At 41.7% G+C, this 25,424-nt stretch overlaps 2 protein-coding genes across 3 annotated transcripts in view; both read left to right on the top strand.

The window, feature by feature from the left end:
• Positions 1-20,966, top strand: part of CKLF (chemokine like factor) — a 29,028-nt gene extending 8,062 nt beyond the window's left edge. Inside the window, exons 3-5 of one of the 2 annotated variants that reach the window (XR_015244756.1) lie at positions 7,551-7,646; positions 16,636-19,581; positions 19,808-20,966. Coding sequence is in view for 1 of the 2 variants with exons in the window: in XM_025920717.2 (XP_025776502.1) it covers positions 7,551-7,646; positions 10,786-10,902 (213 nt within the window). In the remaining variant the exon portion in view is untranslated. Of the gene's footprint in view, positions 1-7,550; positions 7,647-10,785; positions 10,917-16,635; positions 19,582-19,807 lie in introns of those variants that run through there. The other variant, XM_025920717.2, reaches the window with a different exon arrangement.
• On the top strand, positions 11,057-25,348 carry CMTM1 (CKLF like MARVEL transmembrane domain containing 1). The gene is given in 4 exon segments (XM_086689261.1): positions 11,057-11,839; positions 22,475-22,573; positions 24,872-24,895; positions 24,897-25,348. Coding segments are annotated over 4 exon segments (897 nt in total). The 5' UTR covers positions 11,057-11,407; the 3' UTR covers positions 25,239-25,348.
• Positions 25,349-25,424: the final 76 nt, after the last annotated feature.

The raw sequence follows: 25,424 nt of genomic DNA, 5'->3' as shown, positions 1-25,424 counted from the left end.
ATAGGTTTAAGGAAGGGCCAGGGAGACAAATGGAATGAGTTTAGTTAGACAAATACTAGGTTCTAGTTGCTTATGGAGTATTCAGATGGAAATGTTCAAAACAGGTCTGAAGCTCAGGAGAAAGAAGAGTTAAACCTGGAAGTCACCACCTTATGATGGTAAATGATCTCTGAGACTGGTCTAACTGGCACAGAGGGAAGAGCAAGCTGAAGGTAAAACTGGGAAAGACGAACATATGGGGTGAAAAGGAAGAGTAGCCAGAGAAAGACAGGAGAGAACCCAAGGGAGGCCCGTGTCACAGAAGGCAAGAGAGGAAAACATTTCAAAAAGGAGTGGTGAATATTACCACATGTAAAGAAAGAAAAATAAGTCCTGGAAAAATATATATATTCACTGACTGTGTTAATAGAGGCCCCTTTACCAGAGTGGTGTGCCTTGAGTGGAGAGGTGATAGTAAAGCTGAGGCAATAGATTGAGCAGGAGAAGAGAGACAACTATAATTACAATTGTAACTAGAGTTGTAACTCAGGGCTACTGAGTTGAAACCTGGCCAGGGACAAAGAAGGGTAATGAATAGAATAAGGTGCCTGCAGAGTGGTGGATGGGAATAGGAGCCAGAGCACAGATGGAGGAGATGCCTGGAACTCTTTTACTGTAACAAAAGTGAAGGAGTCAAAGATGGCTGCAGATTCCAATTAATCTTGCAGTTGTAACTTGTAAGGACTTCTGCCTCATGACCACTGTCTTTACTAATTTAGGAAAGGGCTTGGTCATATGCATTCACATTTATTATGTTTATCATTGTCCCAAAGTTGCAGTAACTGACATAGTGTGTAGAGCTGGCCTTCTCTGACTGTTAACCTTAAGTGTTCCAATGACAGAAAACACAAAGTGAACCAGCCCAGGGCTTTGCAGTGGTATCCAAGTGCAGGCTCAAAATTTCTGTGAAATCTCCATTTTTGTAATTAAATTAACATTCTACACCATAGTATATTGATGTTTGGTTTTCATTATAAACACAATGCTTTAAATGACTATTAAGGATCATTGATGTTTCAAGACAGGTACATCCTTTTCTATCCTGTGGTTCTCTACATTCCCTAGAATACCACCTTTACCCAAGGCCATTCATATACACTTACCTGAATTACTCACTGGAGGCAGGGTTGTCTACCTGAAGTAGAGGTGTGGCTTGCCTTGAAGCAGAGCAAAGTATCCAACACAGAGAAGCATTAATCTAGGACAGTTAATATTTCTTGCAAATGTGAATTTCTTCTTTTGTGCATCTAATCTTACCCTGTCCCCATTGAACCTCTTCCTATTTTCTTTTTAATAACTATGTTTCTAAGTTACCACGGGTTTAAAGTCTGATATTTCTATGTTAACAATACCTTCCTGCCTACAGTTACCTGCAAACAGATGTAAACCATCCAGAATAGACCATTTTTCTTTTCCACATTATACATCCATTCAAAATATAAGTTGCTTCCTTTAAAGCCATTGGTCAGAAGGCAAATGCTTTGTTTCTAGAAATTATAAATGAATGAGCTACATCATCAAATAACAGCATAATCAGCCAGCCATTTCATGCAAATCTGTGAAAGTTTTTTCCTGAAAATTACCACTTTCTGCCAAGTGTGTGTAGCTTTTCTTATTAATTGCATTTTAGTAATGTTATAAAGTTGTTTCATTTACAGTTTAAACTATTCCACATTTTCTCTTAGCATTTCGGCTTCCCAGTGTACCATTCTATTGTAAACCTTCCACACAATATATCATCTGCTCCCAACTAGATGAGTTCTCCCTCCACCTACATTTAAATAAAAAAGAAATAGATTAGGATGGCAGAGGAGTAGGGCAACCCTAAGCTTGTCTTCTCCCCCAAACAGCTAGAGAAATCAATTTGAACACCTAAGAAATCAATCAGAAGTTTTAGAGAACAAAGCTGCACATCTACAAATGGAAAAAACAACCTGTTGGAGATGGAGGAATTCACACCAAAAGAACAGGAAGAAAAAATGGCCAAGGATTTAATCATACAGATATAAATAAGATGTTGGAACTAGAATTTAAAACAACAATTACAAGGATTCTAGCTGGGCTTGGAAAAAGCATAGAAGACTCTAGAGAATCCATTTCTTCAGAGATAAAAGAGCTAAAGTCTACTCAGGCCGAAAATAAAAATGCTATAACCCCCAAGATGCAAACCTGAATGGATGTCATAACAGCAAGGGTGGACAAAGCAGAGGAAAAAATTAGTGATACAGAAGATAAAATTATGGAAAATAGTAAAGCTAAAGAGGGAAACAAAGATAATGGATCATGAAGGTAGACTTAGGGAACTCAATGACTTATTAAAATAGAATAACATTCATAGGAGTCCCAGAAAATGAATAGAGAGAAAAACGGGCTGAAGGTTTATTTGGGCAAATTACGGCTGAAAACTTCCCTAATCTGGAGAAGGGCACAGACATCAAAATCCAAGAAACAGAGAACTGCCATTAAATTCAAAAGCTGGCCATCGCCAAGGCATATCATAGTCAGAAGAATCCTGAAATCAACAAGGGGGGAAAAGTCAACCTACAGGGGAAGATGGATCAGGTTTGAGGCAGATCTGTCCACAGAAACTTGGCAGGCCAGAAGGGAATGGCAGGATATAGTCAATGTGCTGACTGGGAAAAACATGCAGGCAAGAATACTTTAAACAGCAAGACAATCATTCAGAATAAAAAGATAAAGAGTTTCCCAGACAAAAACTAAAGGAGTTCATGATCACTAAACCAGCCCTATAAGAAATACTAACGGGGACTCCTTGGGGGTGGGGAGGAGAGACCAAAAGCAACAAAGACTAGAAAGGAACACAGAACATCACCAGAAACACCAACTTTATAGATGACACAATGACACTAAATTCCTCTATCTTTTAATAATCACCCTGAATGTAAATGGACTAAGTGCTCCAAATCAAAGGACACAGGCTATCAGAATGGATTAAACAAACAAACAAACAAACAAACAAACAAAAAAACACTATATATATGCTGCCTACATTTAGACCTAAATGTAGACTCATTTTAGACCTAAAGACATAGGCAGATTGAAAGTGAGAAGATGGAGAACCATCTATCTAATTTGGCTAATATCTTTTGGCTAAGGGATGCCAAAAGAAAGCTGGAGTAACCATAATTATTTCAGACAAACTCAATTTTTAAACCAAAGACTGTAACAAGAGATGAAGAAAAGCATTATATCATAATTAAGGGGTATATCCATCAAGAAGATCTAACAATCAGGGTACCTGGGTGGCTTAGTTGGTTGAACGTCTGACTCTTGATTTCAGCTCAGGTCATGATCTCACAGTTTTGTGACTTCAAGCCCCACACATGCTCTGCATCGATAGCGCGCAGCCTGCTTGAGAGTCTCCCTTCTGCCCCTCCCCCACTCACACTGTCTCAAAATTAATTAATTAATTAAAGATCTAACCATTGTAAATATTTATGCCCCAGCTTGGAACACCCAAATATATAAATCAATTACTAACAAACATAAACTCATCGATAATGATAACAATAATAGTAGAGGACTTTAAACAACCACAAGAAAAAATTTGGAAAGACCACAAATACATGGAGGTTAAAGAACATCCTACTAAAGAATTAATGGGTTAGCCAGAAAATTAAAGAAGAAATTTAAAAAGTATATTGAAGCAAATGAAAAGAAAACATGACAGTCCAAAATCTTTGGGATGCAGCAAAGGCAGTCTTAAGAGGGAAGTACATTGCAATACAGGTCTACTTCAAGAAGAAAGGTCTCAAATACACAATCCATCCTTACACTTAAAAGAGCAGGTAAAGGAAGAGCAAATAAAGCCTAAAGCCAACAGAAGAAGAAAAATAATAAAGACTAGACCAGAAATAAATGATATAGAAACAACAACAACAACAATAGTAGAATGATCAACAAAAGTAAGAGTTGGTTCTTTGAAAGAATAAAATTGATAAACCCCTAGTTAGACTTATATCAAAAATAAAAGAGAAAGAACCTAAATAAATAAAATCACAAATGAAAGGAGAGAGATCACAACGAATACCTCAGAAATACAATTAGAATACTATGAAAAATTAAATGCCAACAAACTGGGCAATCTGGAAGAAATGGATAAATTCCTAGAAACATGCAAACTACCAAAACTGAAACAGGAAGAAATAAAAAATTTTAACACACCCATAACCAGCAAAGAAATTGAAATAGCAATCAAAAATCTTCCAACAAATGGGGCGCTTGGGTGGCTCAGTTGGTTAAGTGTCTGAATCTTGATTTCTACTCATGTCATGATCTCACAGATCATGGGTTCAAGTCCTGAGTTTGAGCACTATCAGTGCAGAACGTGCTTGGGATTCTCTCTCTCTCTCTCTCTCTCTCCCCCCAACCCCCACCCTCTGCCCTGCAAATAAACTTTAAAAAAACATCTCCCAACAAACAAAAAGTCCAGGGCCAGATGGCTTCCCAGGGGAATTCTACCAGACATTTAAAGAGTTAATACAGGGTGCCTGGGTGGCTCAGTTGGTTGAGCATCCAACTTTAGCTCAGGTCATGATCTCGTGGTTTGTGGGTTCAAGCCCCACATCGGACTCTGTGCTGACAGCTCAGAGCCTGGAGCCTGCTTTGGATTCTGTGTCTCCCTCTCTCTCTACCCCTCCCCTGCTCATTCTCTCCCCTCCCCACCCAACCCTCTCTCTCTCTTTCTCTCCTTCTCTCTCTCTCTCAAAAATAAACATTTAAAAAGTTTTTAAATAAAAATAAGAGTTAATACCTATTCTCAAACTGTTCCAACAAAATAGAAATGGAAGGAAAACTTCCAAATTCATTCTATACAGCCAGAATTGCCTTGATTCCAAAGCCAGACAAAGACCCCACTAAAAAGGAGAATTACAGGCCAATATCCCTGATGAACATGGATACAAAAATTCTCAACAAGATACTAGAAAACTGAATCCAACCTTACATTAAAATAATTATTCACCATGGTCAAGTGGGATTTATCCTTGGCCTTGTTCAATATTTGCAAATCAATCAACATGATACACCACATTAATAAAAAGAAAGGATGGAAATCATGATCCACTCAGTAGATGCAGAAAAAGCTGACAAAATACACTATCCATTCGTGATAAAAGCCCTCAACAAAGTAGAGACTGATGGAATATATCTCAACATCATAAAGGCCATATACAAAAGAGTCACAACTAATATCCTCAATGGGGAAAAATGGAAAGCCTTTCCCTTACAGTCAAGAATAAAACAAGGATGTCCACTCTCACCATTACCATTTAACATAGTACTGGAAGTCTTAGTCTCAGCAATCAGACAACAAAAATAAATAAAAGACATCCAAATCAGCAAGGAAGAAATCAAACTCTCACTATTTGCAGATGACATAATACTCTATGTAGAAAACCCAGAAGACTCCACCAAAATAATTGCTAGAACTAATATATTCAGCAAAGTCGCAGGATATAAAATCAACATGCAGAAATCTATTGCTTTCTATAAACCAATAATGAAGCAGGAGAAAAATAAATCAAGGAATTGATCCTATTAGCAGCTGCACCAAAAACAATTAGATACCTAGGAATAAACCTAACCAAAGAAGAAAAAGATCTGTACTCTGAAAATTATAGAACACTTATGAAATAAAGAAATGGAAAAGCATTCCATGCTCATGGGTTGGAAGAACAAACATTGTTAAAACGTCTATACTACCCAAAGCAATCTACACATTTAATGCAATCCCCATCAAAATACCGCCAGCATTTTTCAGAGAGCTAGAATAAATAATCATAAATTTGTATGGAACCACAAAAGACCCCAATAGCCAAAGCAATCCTGAAAAATAAAAAATAAAACTGAAGAATAAAAAATAAAATAAAATAAAAATCCATCACAATGCTGGATTTCAAGCTATATTATAAAAGTGCAGTCATCAAGACAGTATGGTATTGGCACAAAAACAGACACATAGATCAATGTGGAAAACAGGAAAGAACATTCAACTGAAAACAAGATAGACTCTTCAACAAATGGTGTTGGGAAAACTGGACAACATGCAGAAGAATGAAACTGGACCACTTTCTTACACCATACACAAAAATAAATTCAAAATGGATGAAAGACCTAAATGTGAGACAGGAAACCATCAAAATCCTACAGGAGAACACAGGCAACAACCTCTTTGACCTTGGCTACAGCAACTTCTTACTAGAAACGTCCCTGGAGGCAAGGGAAACAAGAGCAAAAATGAACTATTGGGACTTCATCAAGATAAAAAGCCTCTACACAGTGAAAGAAGTGATTAAAAAAAATTAAAAGGCAGCACACAGAATGGGAGAAGATATTTGCAAATGACGTATCAGATAAAGGGTTAGTATCCAAAATCTATAAAGAACTTACCAAACTCAACACCCAAAAAACAAATAATCCAGTGAAGAAATGGGCAGAGGACATGAATAGACATGTTTCCAAAGAAGATATCCAGATGGCTAACAGATACATGAAAATATGGTCAACATCACTCATCATCAGGGAAATACAAATCAAAACCACAATGAGATACCACCTCACACCTGTCAGAATGGCTAAAATTAACAAGACAGGAAACAATGGATGTTGGCAAGGATGTGGAGAAAGGGGAACCCTCTTATACTGTTGGTGGGAATGTAAACTGGTATAGCCAGTCTGGAAAACAGTGACCCAGAAGTTGCACTACTAGGTATTTTATCAAAAGGATACAAAAATACTGATTCAAAGGGGCACATGCACCCTGATATTTATAGCAGCATTATCAACAAAAGCCAAATTATGGAAAGAACCCAAATGTCTATCAACTGATGAATGGATAAAGAAGTTGTGGTATGTGTGTATAGATAGATTAGATACAGATACATGTAGATATAGATATAGATATATAGATCTATAATGGAATATTACTCAGCCATCAAAAAGAATGAAGTCTTACCATTTGCAATGATGTGGATGGGGCTAGAGTGTTTTATGCTAGACAAAATAAGTCAGTCAGAGACAGACAAATACCATATGATTTCACTCATATGTGGAATTTAAGAAACAAAACAGATGAACATAGGGGAAGAGGGGGAAAAAGAGAGGGAGGCAAACCACAAGAGAGACTCTTAACTAGAGAACAAACTAAGGGTTGATGGAGGGAGGGAGGTGGAGGATGGGCTAAATGGATGATGGGTATTAAGGAGGGCACTTGTGATGAGTACTGGGTTTCTTGAACAAAGAAATAAGCCTAAGCAGTTAAATGATTGGTATATCATGGGTTAAGAGAACCACTAGGCATCACTATAGACCAAATTCAATATAGGTGTCATCCTATAGTGGCAGTTTGATTTCCTAAAAAAATAACCCATTAAATTTCTTTAATAAAATGGAAGTTTCAAAATCTGTTGGCAGCTAATTCTTTTTTTTTTTTTTTTTTTTTTTTTTTGATGATCTTCATGCAGAGCTGACCTTTCTATTCTGTGTTTTAGGATATTATCAACTCAATGGTAACAGCAATATTCATGATAATCATATCTGTGTTGGCACTGATACCAGAAACTACAACATTTATAGTCCTTGGAGGGGTAAGTGGAGGTCTTCCTGATTTCTTGCTTTAGGTTTGATTAGAATTAAATGTTGCTTGAAAAAAAAAAATATATATATATATATGAACAGAACTCTACATTATAATCATCCTTGGATTTCCTAGGCCAGTATATAGTACCTAGTGGCTTAATATTTTTTGTATGAGTATATGCCCTGATTAACGTGGAAGAATATGACTTCACCCTAAAACTGAAATTCACCAAATAGAAGTTCCTATATATTCCACCTCTATGTAGGGCTAGACTAGACTGAGAAAAGCTACTGGAATCCGTTACACTTAGCTCTGAGAAACCTCATGTCAAGCAAAAAGCCACGGATGACTTTCACAGCGCTTCCTTTTAAAGAAAAGGATACATGGGGCGCCTGGGTGGCGCAGTCGGTTAGGCGTCCGACTTCAGCCAGGTCACGATCTCGCGTGTCCGTGAGTTCGAGCCCCGCGTCAGGCTCTGGGCTGATGGCTCAGAGCCTGGAGCCTGTTTCCGATTCTGTGTCTCCCTCTCTCTCTGCCCCTCCCCCGTTCATGCTCTGTCTCTCTCTGTCCCAAAAATAAATAAACGTTGAAAAAAAAAAAAAAAAATTAAAGAAAAGGATACATACCACTTGTTAAGGTGAGACAGACTGCTCTGAACTCAGTTATTTTTTGTCCAGATCCTTCTTCAGATGGAATGTAATACAAAATGTCTCATGATAAGGTTGGAAGAAGCCTTATATTATTTTGAACATTGCTTGAAGAGAAGCAAGCCAGCTTAATCAGACTTGATCCTGGAAGGCAAGCCAAAATAAAAAAGAGTAAAATAATATGGTTTTAGTTCCATCTGATACTCTTCTGAGATTTCTTATAGGAGGTTCAAAATCATTTGGCTTTCCTAGACTCTGATCTAAAGATGTGAATTAGGAACTTCTTATGTAAACCTCCATCCTACTTCTTTGTCTTTCCATGGTATGGGCCACTGGGAGAACTAACCATTCTCAGCCAGCCATGTATGTCAGAATCCATAGTTTTTCATCTCCTTCCTAAGCCCTAAGCAACTTCATAGGGATAAGAATTATTCTAGAAATGAGATAGTGCTGTAATAGCAATTTTCCCCAGTTGTCTTTAATCTTATCCCTCTACTATGGAGAAAGAGGGACAGGGCATAGAATTTACAGTTAACCCTTTACAACGTTGACCTCCCACACAGTTGAAACTTTTTAAACTTTGACTTCTCAAGAACTTAACTACTAATAGCCTGTTGCCAGAAGTACCGATAACATGAACAGTTAACACATATTTTCTGTACCATATGTATTATATACTGTATCTTACAATAAAGTGAGCTAGAGAAAAGAAAATTTTTTTTTTTAAATTTTTTTTTCAACGTTTATTTATTTTTTGGGACAGAGAGAGACAGAGCATGAACGGGGGAGGGGCAGAGAGAGAGGGAGACACAGAATCGGAAACAGGCTCCAGGCTCTGAGCCATCAGCCCAGAGCCTGACGCGGGGCTCGAACTCACGGACCATGAGATCGTGACCTGGCTGAAGTCGGACGCTTAACCGACTGCGCCACCCAGGCGCCCCAAGAAAATGTTTTTAAGAAAATCATAGGAGAAATTACATTTATAGTACTCTACTACATCAAAAAAAATCCGTACATAAGTGACCTATGCAGTTCAAACCCATGTTCAAAGGTCAAGTGTACTTTCATTCACTTATTTTATTCATTCACTGATTCATTCTTTTAAAAGGTGCACTTTGCAGGGGGTGCCTGCGTGGCTCAGTCAGTTAAGCGACCGACTTTGGCTCAGGTCATAATCTCACGGTTCATGAGTTTGAGCCCCGCATCAGGCTCTCCACTCCCAGCACAGAACCTGCTTCAAATCCTCTATCTCCCCCTCTGCCCCTCCTCAGCTCATGCTCTCTCTCTCTCTCAAAAATAAACAAACACTGAAAGAATAAAATGGTGCACTTTGGTGGATGCTGACAAAGTATAGAGCTGTTGCTGTCCAATGCAGCAGCCACAAGCCACATGTGGCTACCAAGCAATGGAAATGTGGCTGGTCTGATTGAGATGAGCTATACAGGTAAAATATACACTGGATTTCAAAGACTTACTATGAAAAAAAATAGAATATTTCATAATAACTTTATTATATTGATGACATGTCAAAATTATATTTTGGATACACTGGGCTAAACAAAATATTCTCTTAAAATTAATTTCACTTGTTTTTTCTTTTTAATGTGGCTATTAGAAACTTTTAAATTATGTGGCTTACATTGGTGACTCACATTGTATTTCTTTTGGACAGCACTGGACTAGAATGTGAGCCCACCCTATCCTCACCTTGCTTAGAGCCTAATACAGGAAAGAGAAATGAAAACAGCTGTGTATAAGCTATTGACAGAGTACTGCGGGGTACAGAAAAAAGGAAGCAACTACCTCTCTTTGGCAGCAGAATCTCAATTTGTCAGGAATACAGGGGAGGAAAGGGGAATGGTTCCAGGCAGAGGAACCGGCAACGTGCAGGGTACCAGAGTCACAGGATAGGTAGGAGGTACTGAGTGTGGTCAGAACCTAAGAAGCTGAGTTTGAGATTCAGGATGGGAAACGGAGTGGTTATCTAGAGCCAAGAAGCCCAACTTCCAGGCCATGGGATGGAACTGACCAAATAGTATGCAAGAAATGATATCCCTCTTTTCCAGCCCAGGCACCAGCTCTCAAATAGCCATCAGAGTACCTAAAGACCTGGTTCTAGTTTATTCCCTTTACCGTAATTTTTTTTTTCCCCTGAGGCCTATTTAGAATCCTATCCATTAAGTGTATGATCTTCAGTAGGGCTCTAATACATGTCAGAGCAAGTCAAGACATCCAGACAAGTATTTATTTCAGAGCCTACACCACCTCAATATTATTTCTGCTCACTTAAGTTATCTTTTCTCTTTCTCTAGGCAGACTTGGAAATGAGAATAAAATGATTTCTGAAGTCTCTTCCCGTTTTAGTATTAGGTGGACGCAGAGGGAGCAATCTTGGTACCCTAGCAGGAGAGGAAGCCAGTGGGCACACACTTAAAACCTGTGTGAATGACCCAAGGCCAGACCATGGTCACAGCAATGACAAAGTGTGTTTGTTTCCAGGTGTTCGGACTCCTGGCAGCAGTGTGCTGTATTGCCGACGGGGCCCTTATTTACCAGAAACTTCTATTTAATCCAAGTGGTCCTTATCAAAAAAAACCTATTCATGACAAAATATAAGTTTTGTAATTTTATATTACTTTTTAGTTGATGCTAAGTATTAAATATATTTATTCTTTCACATATTTTCTGCAGTTGTTCTCACTTTAATCTCGATATGGGAGCTGGAAGAAGAGATGTAGGAATTCTGTGCCCAGCGCTCACCCATACTGTAACTTCCAAGGGAGCGCTGGGAGCACCAGGACCTGATCGGACTGGGTTTTCCTGCTCTGGGGCCTGGGTGGCAGAGAAGAAGGCGCCTAGGCCGCCTTAAATGGTCTCCGGAGCCCTCTTCCTGTCTGGCTGGCTGGCTGGCTGGCTGGCAGCACCGAGGCGTGGGATTGCAGGGATAGTGAGTTCCCAGCCTAGGCAGCGGCATCGCGTCCCAGGTGGCAAGGAGGGTGGCTGGAGGGCTTGGTCTGTCGGCGGGCAGCAAGAGCTGGGTGCGCGCGAGGCATAGGCGGACGGCGGCCGTTGGGCACGACGCTGGTTCCCAGGGGATAGCCTGGCCGCCCCCGCCGCCGCCATGCAGGCTCAGAGCGGCAGGGCCAGCCTGACAAAGCCAGGCTCGGGGACCACCATGAATGCCCCAAACACCAGGGCATCCTCAGGGAACTTGCAACAACAGCAGCTTACAGGACTCCCAGGGCAATCTGCAGCTGCGGTGCAAGCCTCACGCTCAGGGCAGGGCTCACGATCAAGGCAGAGCTCACGCTCAGGGCAGCCCACACGCTCGGCGAATCCAGCACCCAGTACGCCGCAGCCTGCAGTCGCAAGGGCGCAGCCTGCAGTCTCAAAGACGCCCCCAGGAAAGCAACAGCAGGTGACCCAGAGCGCAGGGGAGAAGGCCGCCATCCAAAAGCGTGCTGAAGAACAGGCCAAAGTCCCGTTCAAATTCAGGGACAGCTTCAAGCAGTTTTTCTTCTTGCCCACGGGAGTGTTGAAGATCCTGAGGCTGGTGAGCAGAGAGAGCTGGTGATGCAGGGTGGGTGCGGCCTCCGGGAGTGATTCCCAGGAGGTGCCACCTCCGGAGAGCTTCCCTACTTCCCTTTGCCAGTCACCTCTGTTTTGCCCTACCTTTCCTCCCCTTCTCCCCTCGCTCCTCCTCTCACTCAACCCTTAATACTAAATCAGCGCTGTTTTTCCTGTCTTACTTTTATATTCCTCAGGTTTTCCCTCACAAAGGGAATGAGGAAGCAGTGAAGATAATATCAGAAATGTATAAATTAGCAAACAAAACTAATAGAATTGACCAAAACTGATAAACCAATGGCCTATAATAGGGGGAAAAGGGTGAAGAGAGGACATATATTTAAAGTTAGAAACCAGACAGGGAAAATAATCACAAAGGATGAAGAAACTGAGAAGATACCCAAGATTACCTTGCAAAACAAATAAACAACTAATTGAATGAAATAGTTGATTTTCTAGGAAAACATAATTACCAAAACTGACCCCAGAATAGAGAAAAACCAATGTAAATACAGACCAATATAAATACAGAAGAAAATGAGAACTAAGCAAATGAGCATCCTTCACAGTATATCAGGGACAGACTTTTTCACACAATTAACTCAAACTTTCATGGGATGTAATTCTGATACTACTGAAACTTTTTCAAAGTATGGAAAAGGAAAAAAGCCCTTCTGAATTATTTTTCAAAGTCGTATATAACACTGGGGGCACCTAGGTGGCTCAGTCGGTTAAGTGTCTGACTCTTGATTTTGACTCAGGTCACGATCCCAGGATCATGGGATCGAGCCCCAGATGGAGCTCCACACTTGGTGTGGAGCCTGCTTAAGATTCTCTCTCCCTCTCTCTCTGCCCCTCCCTTGCTTGTTCTCTCTCTCTCTCTCTCTCTCTCTCTTTCTCAAAAAAGAAAAAAAAAAAAAAGTAATGGAACACTGATATAAAAACCTGACCAAGTCAGAAAAAGGAAATTAGAAATCTTACTTGTATCACAGCAATAAGTATCAATATATTAGCAGAAAATATTCATCAGTACTTTAAAAAAAATACACTATAATGATTCAGTATTAGGACTCTATTAAACTAACCCAACATATTATAGGTAAAAGAACAAATTAGATTACATCAAATAAGGAAAAGAACAAATTTGACAAAATTCAACATTTATTTCTGATAGCAAAAAAAGAGAGAGAGAAGAAAGGGACCCATAAAAAATAGGAATACATAGATATTTTGTTGACATTATAAAAATAAACCCAAAAGTCCGCATCATATATGATTAGATATCAGAAGTATTCCCATTAAATAAAGAACAGAGAGGATGCCCTTATCAATACTAGTATTCAATATTTTTCTGGAACAGCTAATCATCACAATTAGACAGGAAAAATAAAGAACAGTTGAAAATAAGAGGCAAAATATATCATTTTTTCAGCTGCTATCACTGTATATCTAAAGAACTCAAAATCACTGGGAAACAATTTAGAACAAGATACTTTCTACTAACTCATTAGGAGTTAGTAGAACAACACTTAAAATAGAAGAAAATATTCCTCTTTACAAGAGCAATAAAATGATAAAATATCTAAGATTAAATTAAATAAATTTGAGGGGCGCCTGGGTGGCGCAGTCGGTTAAGCGTCCGACTTCAGCCAGGTCACGATCTCGCGGTCCGTGAGTTCGAGCCCCGCGTCAGGCTCTGGGCTGATGGCTCAGAGCCTGGAGCCTGTTTCCGATTCTGTGTCTCCCTCTCTCTCTGCCCCTCCCCCGTTCATGCTCTGTCTCTCTCTGTCCCAAAAATAAATAAACATTGAAAATAAATAAATAAATAAATAAATAAATAAATAAATAAATAAATTTGAAAGACCTATATGAAGAAAACTTTAAAAACTCAGAGATATTTTTAAACCACTAAAATAGCTGGGAAGACATACTTTATTCTTGAGTAAATTTTTTAATCTTTCCAAATTAGAAGTTAAATGAAGTCCCAATTAAATACCAACAGGCTTTTAAATGAAATCCCAATGAAAATACTAACAGGCTTGGGTGCCTGGGTGGCTCAGTCAGTTAAGCATTTGACTTCAGCTCAGGTTATGATCTCACGATTCACAAGCTCGAGCCTGGGTTTGAATGAACACATACCCACTTCTCTCTCTCTCTCTTTCTTCCCCTTATGGGATTCTCTCTCTTTCCCTCTCTCTCTCTCTCTCTCTCTGACCCTTGTTCACTTGTGCCCTATCTCTCTCTCTCTCTCTCTGCCCCTCATGGGATTCTCTCTCTCTACCCCTCACTCACTTGCTCTCTCTCTTTGTCGTTCTCTCTCTTTCTCTCTCTCTCAAAAAAATAAAAATGCTAACAGGCTTATGGGGCACCTGAGTGGCTCAGCCTGTTGAGCAACCAACTCTTAATTTTGGCTCAGATCATGATCACAGGGTTGTGAGATCAAGGCTTGCATCCAGCTCCATGCTGAGAGCCTGTGGAATTGAGCTCCATGTGGAACCTGCTTAAGAGTCTCTCTCTCTCTCTCTCTCTCTCTTTCTCTCTCTCTCTCTCCCTCTGCCCCTCTCCCTTGCTCTCAATGTTTCTCTTTCTCTCTCTCTCTCTCTCTCTCTCAAAGCACACACAAAAAGCCAAAAAAAAAAAACAAAACTCCAACAGGCTTAGTTTGGGGAACTAGACCAAGACAAACATGGGATTTATAAAGAATCTGAGAATGAGTGCTGAAAAGGGGACTAGGTCAGACAATAATATAATATAAAATTAATTTCCTGTAATTTCAAAAGTACTAGAAAAGAATCGGCAACTCAGTAGGAGAGGATAGTCTCAAATAGACCCAAATACATGTGAGAATTTAGTCCATGATAAAGGTAGGATTTCAGATGAGCAGGGAAAATAACTGGTGTTTCCCAATGAATGATGTTGGGATGATCAACAGTTTGGAAAGAAAACTGGAGCTCTACCTCACTCTATCAAATCAGCAAATATTTACTCTACTCGTATGTACTTCTTTCCAGTATGAAGTAAACACTGTGAACGGCTGTTACTTTTAAGGAAATAGACTAGGATTGGGTTGAGGAAGAAGAAAGAAATCAGTATTATTTTTTATTCTTCTATACTTAAATGTCCATTTTAATTATTTCCATGTATTATTTCATTTCTTGAAAAAAAGAGAAATTTTACACATAAACTGTACGTACAAAATCATACAGGCAATTGCCATATACTCAGATTTTCTTCCTAACAGTTTGTGGGTTAGCTTTGTTTTTTAATAGTCCATGTGAATTAAAACAAATCCTGTTTCTTTCATTGCAGGGTCTTATCATAAGAGCATTAGTTTGTTTCATCACTGCCAAAGCCCATGAGTTGTATATAGCCATCACAGTTCTGGAAATGTGCATCGTTCTTTTTTTTATTATAATATATATACTAGAAATTCACCACTTGCTGATTTGTTTAGATTGGTCCTTACTTGTAAGTGTTCACTTTTGTAATTCAAATATAAGCTCTGCCCTTGGTCCCAGAGTAGCGTCTCTCCTCAAGTGAAAACCAAAGAGCTATCTTTCTGGACAAGGACATAACTCATCTATGACAGGGTGTTGCCCTAGTCCCAGGGGAGAAACTAGTCTAATACCCAGAAAGATTCCTTGGACCTCTCTGTCTACGGCAGAACGAATGCACACACCTGCTTCTGTCTCATTATGCACTGAACATGATAGTCTGCAGCTTGTCCTAACGAAAATTTCAATTAGTATATTCAGTAGGTAAAAACACTTCTCATCTATTGCTCATAAAACAGTACATGCTGCTACTTTTCAAACAGCAACTACTCTAACAAATTATTAAACATTTCGCCCCTGCAAAAGCAAGAGCTGGCACGGCGAAGTTGTAGAAAATTGTCACACATACCCAGAAAGATTGCAGGAGTCCATCGTTTCATGGGTATAAAGGGTCCACACTCCTAAAAGGGTGCCATATGATGGTGTTGCCTTCTTCAGTAGCTTTTTCCAGAGTTTCCTATTCTTTACCAACTGAAAGCTTCCTGAAGCTAACCCCTCAGGTCTCAGATAAATCCTATTTCTTTTTTTATTTATTAAAAAAAACTTTTTTTAATGTTTTTATTATTTTTGAGACAGAGAGAGACTGAACATGAGCAGGGAAGGGGCAGAGAGAGGGAGAGACACACAGAATCTGAAGCGGGCTCCAGGCTCTGAGCTGTCAGCACAGAGCCCGACGCAGGGCTCGAACTCACAGAGTGTGAGATCATGACCTGAGCTGAAGTCAGACGCTTAACCGACTGAGCCACCCAGGCGCCCTGATAAATCCTATTTCTTGTGGAGCCTGAGGTTCTGCATCCTCGCAGACTAGAGAACTACAGTTGTGGCCAGATACAGACGTGGGCCCCTTCCTAGCTGTGTGAACTTTAGCCTCAGTTTCCCCATCTAGGAAATTCAGCAAAGGAAAAGGGTGATCATAGTAACTCCCTGACAGGGTTTCTGTAACACTTAAATGTGTTTAAAGCAAATAGCACAATGCTCAGCACAAAGTGAACATTCACTTACAAAGTGTCTATCAGACCCCATAATGTAGTTGGATGGCTTTTACCATTTCATCTTGCACCGTGAAATCCCAACTCAGAGTTCAGGCCTCTCCCACATCCCACTTCCTTATAGTACCTTTTTCTAACCTTAAGGTAGGATTGGTTGCTATTGAGCTAAAACTCAAAATATTTCCTTCAAGGTGGGAGGGATTTTCTGAAAAGGCTGCCGGGCTCTCTTTATCCCACAGAGTGCAGAGCAACAGGAAGCAAACAAAGCAAAATATGAGCAGCTCTGGACGTACGGAAGATCCTCTTAGCTATGGAGAGCGTAACAATAAAGAGGTTTCTGAAGGGAAACTAAAATCTCTGCCCATAGAGATTTTCAAGAAGGGAAGGCAAATGAACTGTTTTAAGCACATACCATGCTTTTTCATATGTGTTACCTTATTTAATCCTCACAACAAGCCAGTGAGGTTGTAGTTGCCCCCACTCCCTATTTAACAGATGCGAAAACTAGATTAAGTCGCCCGTGGCAATATGCACTCACATGGAAACTCAGATTTGAGCCCAGCCTGTCTGACTCAGGCCTGGCTTTCAACCAGACTTTTTGCCCTATTGCCTTACAAGGTTTCTCTATCTCCATCCCCCTTCATGGTTGTCGTCCTCGGAGTCTCTACATGTTATGTTCTCTGTATCTTCTCCTGTTTCCTCATGGTTTCCTTAAAATGCAGAGCCAGAAGTGAATTGATTATCCTGGGGGGTGGGTACAGGTCCTTAAGGTAGGTGACTGAGGGCTCCACAGCACCAAGGTCAGCAGCTGCGGTCAGGAGGACTAGAGCCCTCTGAGAAAAGGTCCACTGCCGTAAAGCTAGAGAGCTGGAGGGAGCCTCAAGGCACCATGCTTTGCTGTAGTGTCCAGGGGAAGTATCTAGGAAGTGTCTCAAGCAAAGGCAAGAACTGGGGGCTCCTAAGGATAACCCAAGAAGGTCCTGTGAGAGGAGCTGTTCCTACAGTGGTCACAGATAGCTGAGGTCAGCTTTTATACAATTGCAGGCCTTTGGTCAACTTTGATAAAGCCAGGCCCCCTTTTGCTACCTCTATCCTTGGGTCAGAACAGTCTCTTTCCTTTGGATGACTATGGAAGCCCAAAGTGTGATTCAGAGTCCCTGCCTTTTTCTTACTACTATCTTCCAATATATGGGCCAGAGTCTGGAAGGAGCACATAAATATGCCTGGTAAGCTCCCAGGAGCTTCACAGTTGGGGAAACTAAGTAGGTTGCTCAGTTATTCTAATGTTCCATTGACTAAAAGTACACATACTAAGCCACCACGTGCTAACTAACATAGTTGGTCAGATGGTGTGCTATCTAATTGACTTGGAAGGTTTTTTTCAAAGACTTATCAACACAGGATCCAAACTGTCTTCTCCTATCCTGTCCCTTCCTTTCTAATCTTCCCTTTCAGATTCTGTAAGATGAAGGACATGTACATATGAGACTGTTCAGAAAGGTAGTTACCACTGGGTGGTAACAGGGAGGCCTTGGCCCCGGGAGGCATGGTGCTGGTTTAGCGACAGCACAAACCAAACACTGGCTTGGTGCCTAGGAGATAACTCCTTGTCACTTCAGAGAGTAGGTGGACTTGGAGATGTGTCGGCATCAAGCTGTAGAAGTCCCTTGGGACCTTATGGAAAGGGCAGTGTGGGAAGCCCGAGAACACATGCCTTATTTCATGCTGTACCAGTTTTAGGGCTCCGTATACGTTCAAAGGCCGGCCCACACACCAGAGGGATCCAGCAAGCATAGCTGTCACTTCTTTCATTCCTTCTTTCCTAGCAAGACGATTTGGTGCCCCCAAGGCATAGGATGAGGGTAAGTAGTACTGATTTTAAGTGGCGATTTCCTTAAAGGCTCACATGAATACAGAGTTCCTTATTCCTCTCTCCCATTCTTGTTTGGTAAGGGGCTAATGATGAAAATTCCCAGCAGGGAAACAGAAAGTTTGATAAACCAGGACTTCAGATGCTCAGCAGGGCAGCATCGAGAGTACTGGCCTCACATACAGGCTGAGATCTGTGGATTCTGGGGCCATATTTTGGCAATGCCTCTTTCTCTGAAGAGACGATGTGGCCTGGGCTTGGGGATGGTTGCATCTTCTTGCTTCTGTGAAGGCTATGCCAGTGACCCTGACAACCAAGGGTCTCACCTCTCAGCCTCCTTGACTTCTTATCATGGGTCTTCATCAGAGCTAGCGAGAATACAGCTTTCTTCACCCCACCCATGGTGGGGTCACTGTCTTCATTTTTAGACTTCATCACCAATTTTATATTCTAGTATCTGTCAACGTACCCAAGAAAAGTATGAACTATACTATCTTCTGAATTGTCTGTATTTTTAACACTTCTACATTACAAAAAAATATTATCCAATACGTTCAGAGAAACTGAGTTCTGGTCAAGCAGATGTTTTTGCCACTAGAAAACAATTTTTTTAAAAAAAGAGCATAATAAATAAAAACTCTGTAGAAGTGACGATTCCAAAACTACCAGCAATATCTTTACATTTGTAAGTAGGAGATATCAGCTTTAGAATGTCCCCTTCAAATAAGATTAATGACAAAGCACAGTTCTGGTCATTTCTGATCAGGTTACGCCACATGTTTGGAGAACTCCAGGCACAAATGGAAACAACGGAAGTTGCAGATAGTTGCACACTATATAATGTTTATTATATACAAATTCTTGTTACAAATACCATATTTTATGAAACAAATTGTCAGTGTTCAAAATTTTTTCTAATATGCAGTGATGTTTAAAAATAAGCATTCACCATTAAAGCATCTCTTTCTGGCCCAGTTATACTTCTACACAATTTTGTTTATGGAAACAATTTGGGAGCTTTATGGAAAAATAATAGTCGAGTAACAAATCCATCTCTCATTTTAGTCAGAGAAGGCTACTTGAGTCAATAGGGTATTTAGTCAACAGGAAAAGAAAAGACAATGAGTAAAGACAGCATTCATGGGGAAACCAGAGTCTTCCTGCACATGAAAAGGCTTAGATGCAATTTTATTCCATCAGAAAGAACATTTCTCTGTCTCTGTCTCTGTCTCTATCTCTATCTCTGTCTCTCTCTCTCTCTCTCTCTCTCTCTCTCTCTCTCTCCATCAGAGATGAGGCCAACAACAAGAATGATGTGCTTAAGACATGGGGCGCCTGGGTGGCGCAGTCGGTTAAGCGTCCGACTTCAGCCAGGTCACAATCTCGCGCTCCGTGAGTTCGAGCCCCGCGTCAGGCTCTGGGCTGATGGCTCGGAGCCTGGAGCCTGTTTCCGATTCTGTGTCTCCCTCTCTCTCTGCCCCTCCCCCGTTCATGCTCTGTCTCTCTCTGTCCCTAAAATAAATAAACGTTGAAAAAAAAAGAAAATTAAGACAAAAGGGAGAAGGGGGGTTAGTCCAGAGAAGGCCCCCGGATACTCAAGTCAGGCTGCAGAGGGTCTTAGCCACTTACTGGGTGAGCAACCCCAAGCATGTTGCTTAGCCATCTGTAAACTGGGGACAATGAGTTTGTTGTGAGAATCAAATGAGATTAACACCCTGGCACAGTATGTGACACACAGGGAGTGCACAAGAAAATGTGAGCTATGAGAGAAATGTTAGAAATAAGGCAAACATTAGCGTCAAAGGACAGTCCAGGGGAGCACTTCCTTGTAAGCAAGGACCAGAGGAAACTATGGTAAGGACAGACTAAACTAATGTCTAGTATTCCAATGAGGAGATTGGAATTATGACAGGTAATCAACGATTGGTTACCGAAGCCTAGTCTGCATTAGTATTATTATTTATTTGCTTTCATCTAAATTCTCAATGATCTATGGCCACAGCTAGTTAATTTTAAAAAGTTTAGTTAGTTTTAAAAATTTTACACTCTGCCTCTTAGTTGTAAGAGTGAGCCCTTGTTCACATTTTTTAATATCTTGGTTTACACAATCCTAAAGCACTAAGCTCCTTGCAAAACTGTAAACCAGTGTACCTACCCCACTGTGGGCAGACCTCTCATTCCGCCCACAGAACCCAGCTGGAACTTACTTCTAACCTTCACCATCCCTGCACCTTGTCCCCCTTTCAGCATTACCCACCAGGTACCCAAATAATTAGTGCCTCTCCAAGAGGCAAGTCACATTCCATGATGGGGTAGGGCTCCTTGCTCAGCAATCCCAACAGGAAGAACACCTGAGGTTTTCAGAAAGTTTACCAACTGCATACATTTTGAAGGCAAATATCCTAAGTCCACATTGTGATGAACTCTCACGACCCACTAGATGCCAGGCATTTATCATCTGGTATTTTCAGATTCATTACACCATTTAATCCTCAGATCAACCCAATGAACCCCAATCATTATCCCCATATTAAAAATGAGCATGTTTACACAGAGGGATGATAAAACATGCCCCAGATCACACATTTAGGAATTGGCAGAGCAAAAGAGTTCATCAACAAAACACACTCCCACCTTACATGTCCCACACCATTTTCACCCTCCGTGACCCGTTATCCACAGAAAATGCCCAAGGTGGATGCTGCCTTCCAACCTGGGGTGGGGGGGATGGGGAACAGTTCATTTCCTTCTTATTTGAGTGTCTCTGGTGGGAGGCAATAGTGAGACACTAGGGAGTTCTGACTCCTTGGCAGATATCCAGTCTTAGGCAATTTAATAAACCTCTCTAAGCCTCTGCTATGTCCTTTTAAAATAGAGATCATAACAATGCTGACTTTGGAAGGTGTTTGTGAGGGTTAAATAAGATAATGACTTGGAAACACGTGGCACATTGAAGAGCTCCGTTAGAGCCATTTATGATTCTGTACACTGGATGGCAGGGCTCCCTGATGTATTTGGGCAGGTGCACCAGACAGGCTGATGCTACCAAGTCAAGAAATCAAGACTTAAGGACTTAAAATGTTCCATTTAGATATCAGGGCCACGGTTCTACCTCCCCAGGCTTTTGACCCTCCCCACACTAGTGCCACTGACAGGTTGTGCACCCACTTATTGCTCTAATACCAAAGTCCAGCCTCTGCTTATCCTCATGAGTGGCCTCCATCTACTCATCCTCACACTTTATTTAGCACACAAAGCAGTAGACTGGGCTAGCAATGAAAGAACTCAGTACTAAAATCCAGAAGGAAGGACAAAGACAGCCTATAAATGCCAGGGCACACTCAATTCTAGCCATTTCTTAGGAAAAGCTCAAAAGTCAACAGCACAAGCATTCACTCAAGAATACCAGGTCTGCTCCTCAGACGAGTTCCATCCTTTTTGGAATATGTGAACCTTCAGAATAATAAGATCCAACTTCCAGAGTATTAATTCTACCTGCAGATTTGGGAGTGCAATTAAATCAGTAAAGTGCTAATCTAAAATTTAATTTTTATATTAAAAATGTATTATGGAATAGAAATGCAGAATTTACATTAGGTTAATATATGTTTTTTAAAAATCACATTTATGGAAGTCCAATTTGGGTAGCCCCCATACCTCTAGGTTTTTTTCATGCTCATTTTCCTGTGCCCTTTAAGAAGACAATGATGGGGAAGTTGTCAGCTTTTTTTGTTTTTAATGGCGTTCTTTAATGAAACTAAATCCATTTCTGTTGACAAAGGACCTTAAAATCACATAAACTCATGTCTTGGAAGATACAAGAACTATGCTGCTAATGGTTCCTCTTAATAGTAATCAAAGGTAAAGTCTTAAAAAGGCATCCATCCTTAGGTAGGTAATTGGCCAACTTAAGTATTTTGTGAAATCACATTTTCATGTAAAGTTGACAGTTTTCTTTTTTTTAATTTTTTTTAACGTTTATTTATTTTTGAGACACAGAGAGACAGAGCATGAACGGGGGAGGGGCAGAGAGAGAGGGAGACACAGAATCCGAAACAGGCTCCAGGCTCCGAGCTGTCAGCACAGAGCCCGACGCGGGGCTCAAACTCACGGACCATGAGATCATGACCTGAGCCGAAGTCGGACGCTTAACCGACCGAGCCACCCAGGTGTCCCCAAAGTTGACAGTTTTCAATTCTGTATTACAGGATCTTATCAACAGTTTCATTACAGCTGTGTTCCTTCTAATAGTTGCCATCTTGGCGATGCAAGACATGGAAAGAAGGCATTTATTCTATGTTGGAGGGGTAAGTTGAAGCCTTCATGACCCCAGTTAAGACCAGTATTTCAAGACTCTTTGCAAAGGAAAACTGACAGACCAGAAGTATTTCGTTTACACAATATCATTCATATCACCACCCCTTCTCTTTCTTGCACTTACTTCTTCAGAAGGTGTGAAGTTGCATAAACTCTAAGCTCATGAAAATCTTCACTCTAAATTTTTTTTTCAACGTTTTTTATTTATTTTGGGGACAGAGAGAGACAGAGCATGAACGGGGGAGGGGCAGAGAGAGAGGGAGACACAGAATCGGAAACAGGCTCCAGGCTCCGAGCCGTCAGCCCAGAGCCCGACGCGGGGCTCGAACCCACGGACCGCGAGATCGTGACCTGAGCTGAAGTCGGACGCTTAACCGACTGCGCCACCCAGGCGCCCCGAAAATCTTCACTCTAACACTCATTCTCCAAATAGGTACAAACTCCCCTTTTGAGAATCATACACACTATTTTTTGAAATATTGCAACACGGTGTTCTTGTCTATAAATAGGACTTTGACTTTTCTGGACTAGAGAATTGTATTTTAAAAGCACATGAGGGGGGCCTGGGTGGCTTAGTGGGTTAAGCGTCTGACTCTTGATCTCTACTCACGTCATGATCTCACAGTTTGTGGGATCAAGCCCCATGTCAGGCTCTGCAATGTCAGTGCAAGCCTGCTTGGGATTCTCTCTCTCCCACTCTCTCTGCCCCTCCCCTGCTTGTACTCCCTCTCACTCTCTCTCAAAAAAAATAAACAAGCATTAAAAAAAATATCTTTTTAAGCACATGAAAAGGAAAACACATGAATAGAAAAAAAAAAAAAAAAGTGCATTGTTAAAAGTGAATGGCCCAGCCTATTCAAGAAGGAAGGAAGCTAGCTGCCAGCATGTGCCCCACACATGGCCAGGCATGTTCTGACTTAATCTTTACAATTCTCATTTTTACAGATATGAGAACTGGGGTTAAATACCTTACCCTGGGACACAAGGCTGGGACAAACTGAGACTCAAATCTTCATCATATGAAGAGCACAAGAAATGGCAGATTAAATGCTTTGAAGATGGAGGGTGGGAAGTGGGGAGGTGAGACTTTGGTTTAAGAAGTTAAGCACTGGGAACAGAAATTAATCCAGAAAAAAAAGTTTGAGTTCTTTCAATTCATCCCATAATCAGTAGATATTTGTCAGTCCCATTGGATTGTGCCAGGCCCAGGCTGGGGATAAATTCCCTTATCCCTGTGGGAGCCCACAGATTAGCTGAGGCAAGACATACCTAGAAAATGTTAAGTGACACTAAAGAGAAACACCTAAAGTGGGCAGGATTTGGGGAGCACCTAGAATCTTGGGTGCTTGCTATGGGCTGCTGGTCCCCATCTGCTAACTCAGCCACCAAGCCTTCTCCTACCTGCCAGGGGCTCCCACACTCTGGTCTCTATCGATTTCTACCTGAATAGCAGGAGCCCCCAACCACATCTCACTGGTTTCCCTGCCTCCAGTCTGATTCACCTCATGGCTACTGCACATGGGCTTTCTGACTCTGGCACCTGAACTTTCCTCTTTTTTTTTTTTTTTAAGTTTCATTTATTTTTGAGACAGGGAGAGACAGAGCATGAACAGGGGAGGGTCAGAGAGAGGGAGACACAGAATCTGAAACAGGCTCCAGGCTCTGAGCTGTCAGCACAGAGCCCGACGCGGGGCTCGAACTCAGACCGCGAGATCATGACCTGAGCCGAAGTCGGCCACTTAACCGACTGAGCCACCCAGGCGCCCCTGAACTTTCCTCTTGATAAAGTCCCATATTCTACACTTCTAGCCTCAGTTCTGCCACCTCCTTCACCAGCTCCAGAGGTCTCAGGTACACTACAATCCTTGGAGACTTCTGGCCAGTGTCTGAAGTTTTCTTCCTCCCAGTTGGTCCCCTTGGGAATTCCTTCCTGCCCTTTACAAACATAGCCCAGGAGTCCTTTCCACTAAGGGTCCTCCTCAGGACCCCATCCCTGTCTGGAGCCTCCTAAGGCCAGCAATCTTCTCTGGTCCTTTCCTGGTGCCTCAGGCATCAGGCGAGGTCATTACCGTTAGCAAAACCCCCCATTTCCAAAATCCTTTTCTCTGGGAATAGCAGAATGCGCCGCAGCAGCCAGCTGGGCAGACACCAAGAAGGTAGTGCAGGGTCAGAGGGGGACAGGAGGCCACCTGCAGCCCGCGCCTGGGATGGGATAGGGAAGACAGGTTGCTGTTAAGCTGCCAAGTAACGCAGCCTTTCCTTTCCGTATATGGTCTTGCGTCTGACAGTCCCTGTGTCTCACCGCGGCAATCGGCAATCGTGTGTATCTTCGATGGGACTCTGGTTGCCAAGTTGGTGAGGAATAAGGTGAAAAGTGTTCTGGGAATCGAACTTGAATGTCTTCCAGCCCGCGGAACCCACCGCACGGGCACCAGCAAAAGCCCCCGCGCGGGCACGGGCACCGGCACAAGCACCTGCGGCCACGCCAGCCAAACCACCCCAGCCAGCGCAGGGGCCCGCCAAACCACCCCAGTCCGCACCGTCGCCGGGACCCGCCTCCAGGCGCCCATCCTCCCGGGCATCCTCGGGCATCCTCGGCGGGCACGGTTCAAGACCAAGGCTGAACCTTCAAAGGGGGCACCCTCGCGGACATAAGCGTCTGTGCCTCATCCCTCCGGGTAATCCCACCACTGAGCTTGCATATGCTGTCACCCATTCTGGCCCACAGGCGATCATAAAATCAGAGCTGCTAAATCGGGAACATCTCTGCTGTCTTGCGTCGCCTTGTGTAAAAGTCGAGTTTCATCTTCCTGCGGCCGCTGCGCCCTCGCGGCGCAGGAG

The sequence above is a fragment of the Puma concolor genome, chromosome E2 (genome assembly GCF_028749965.1).
Source record: "Puma concolor isolate L17-30 chromosome E2, mPumCon1.1.hap2, whole genome shotgun sequence".
In the NCBI taxonomy this organism is placed as follows: domain Eukaryota; kingdom Metazoa; phylum Chordata; class Mammalia; order Carnivora; family Felidae; genus Puma; species Puma concolor.
This window is presented reverse-complemented; position numbering and strand designations above follow the sequence as displayed.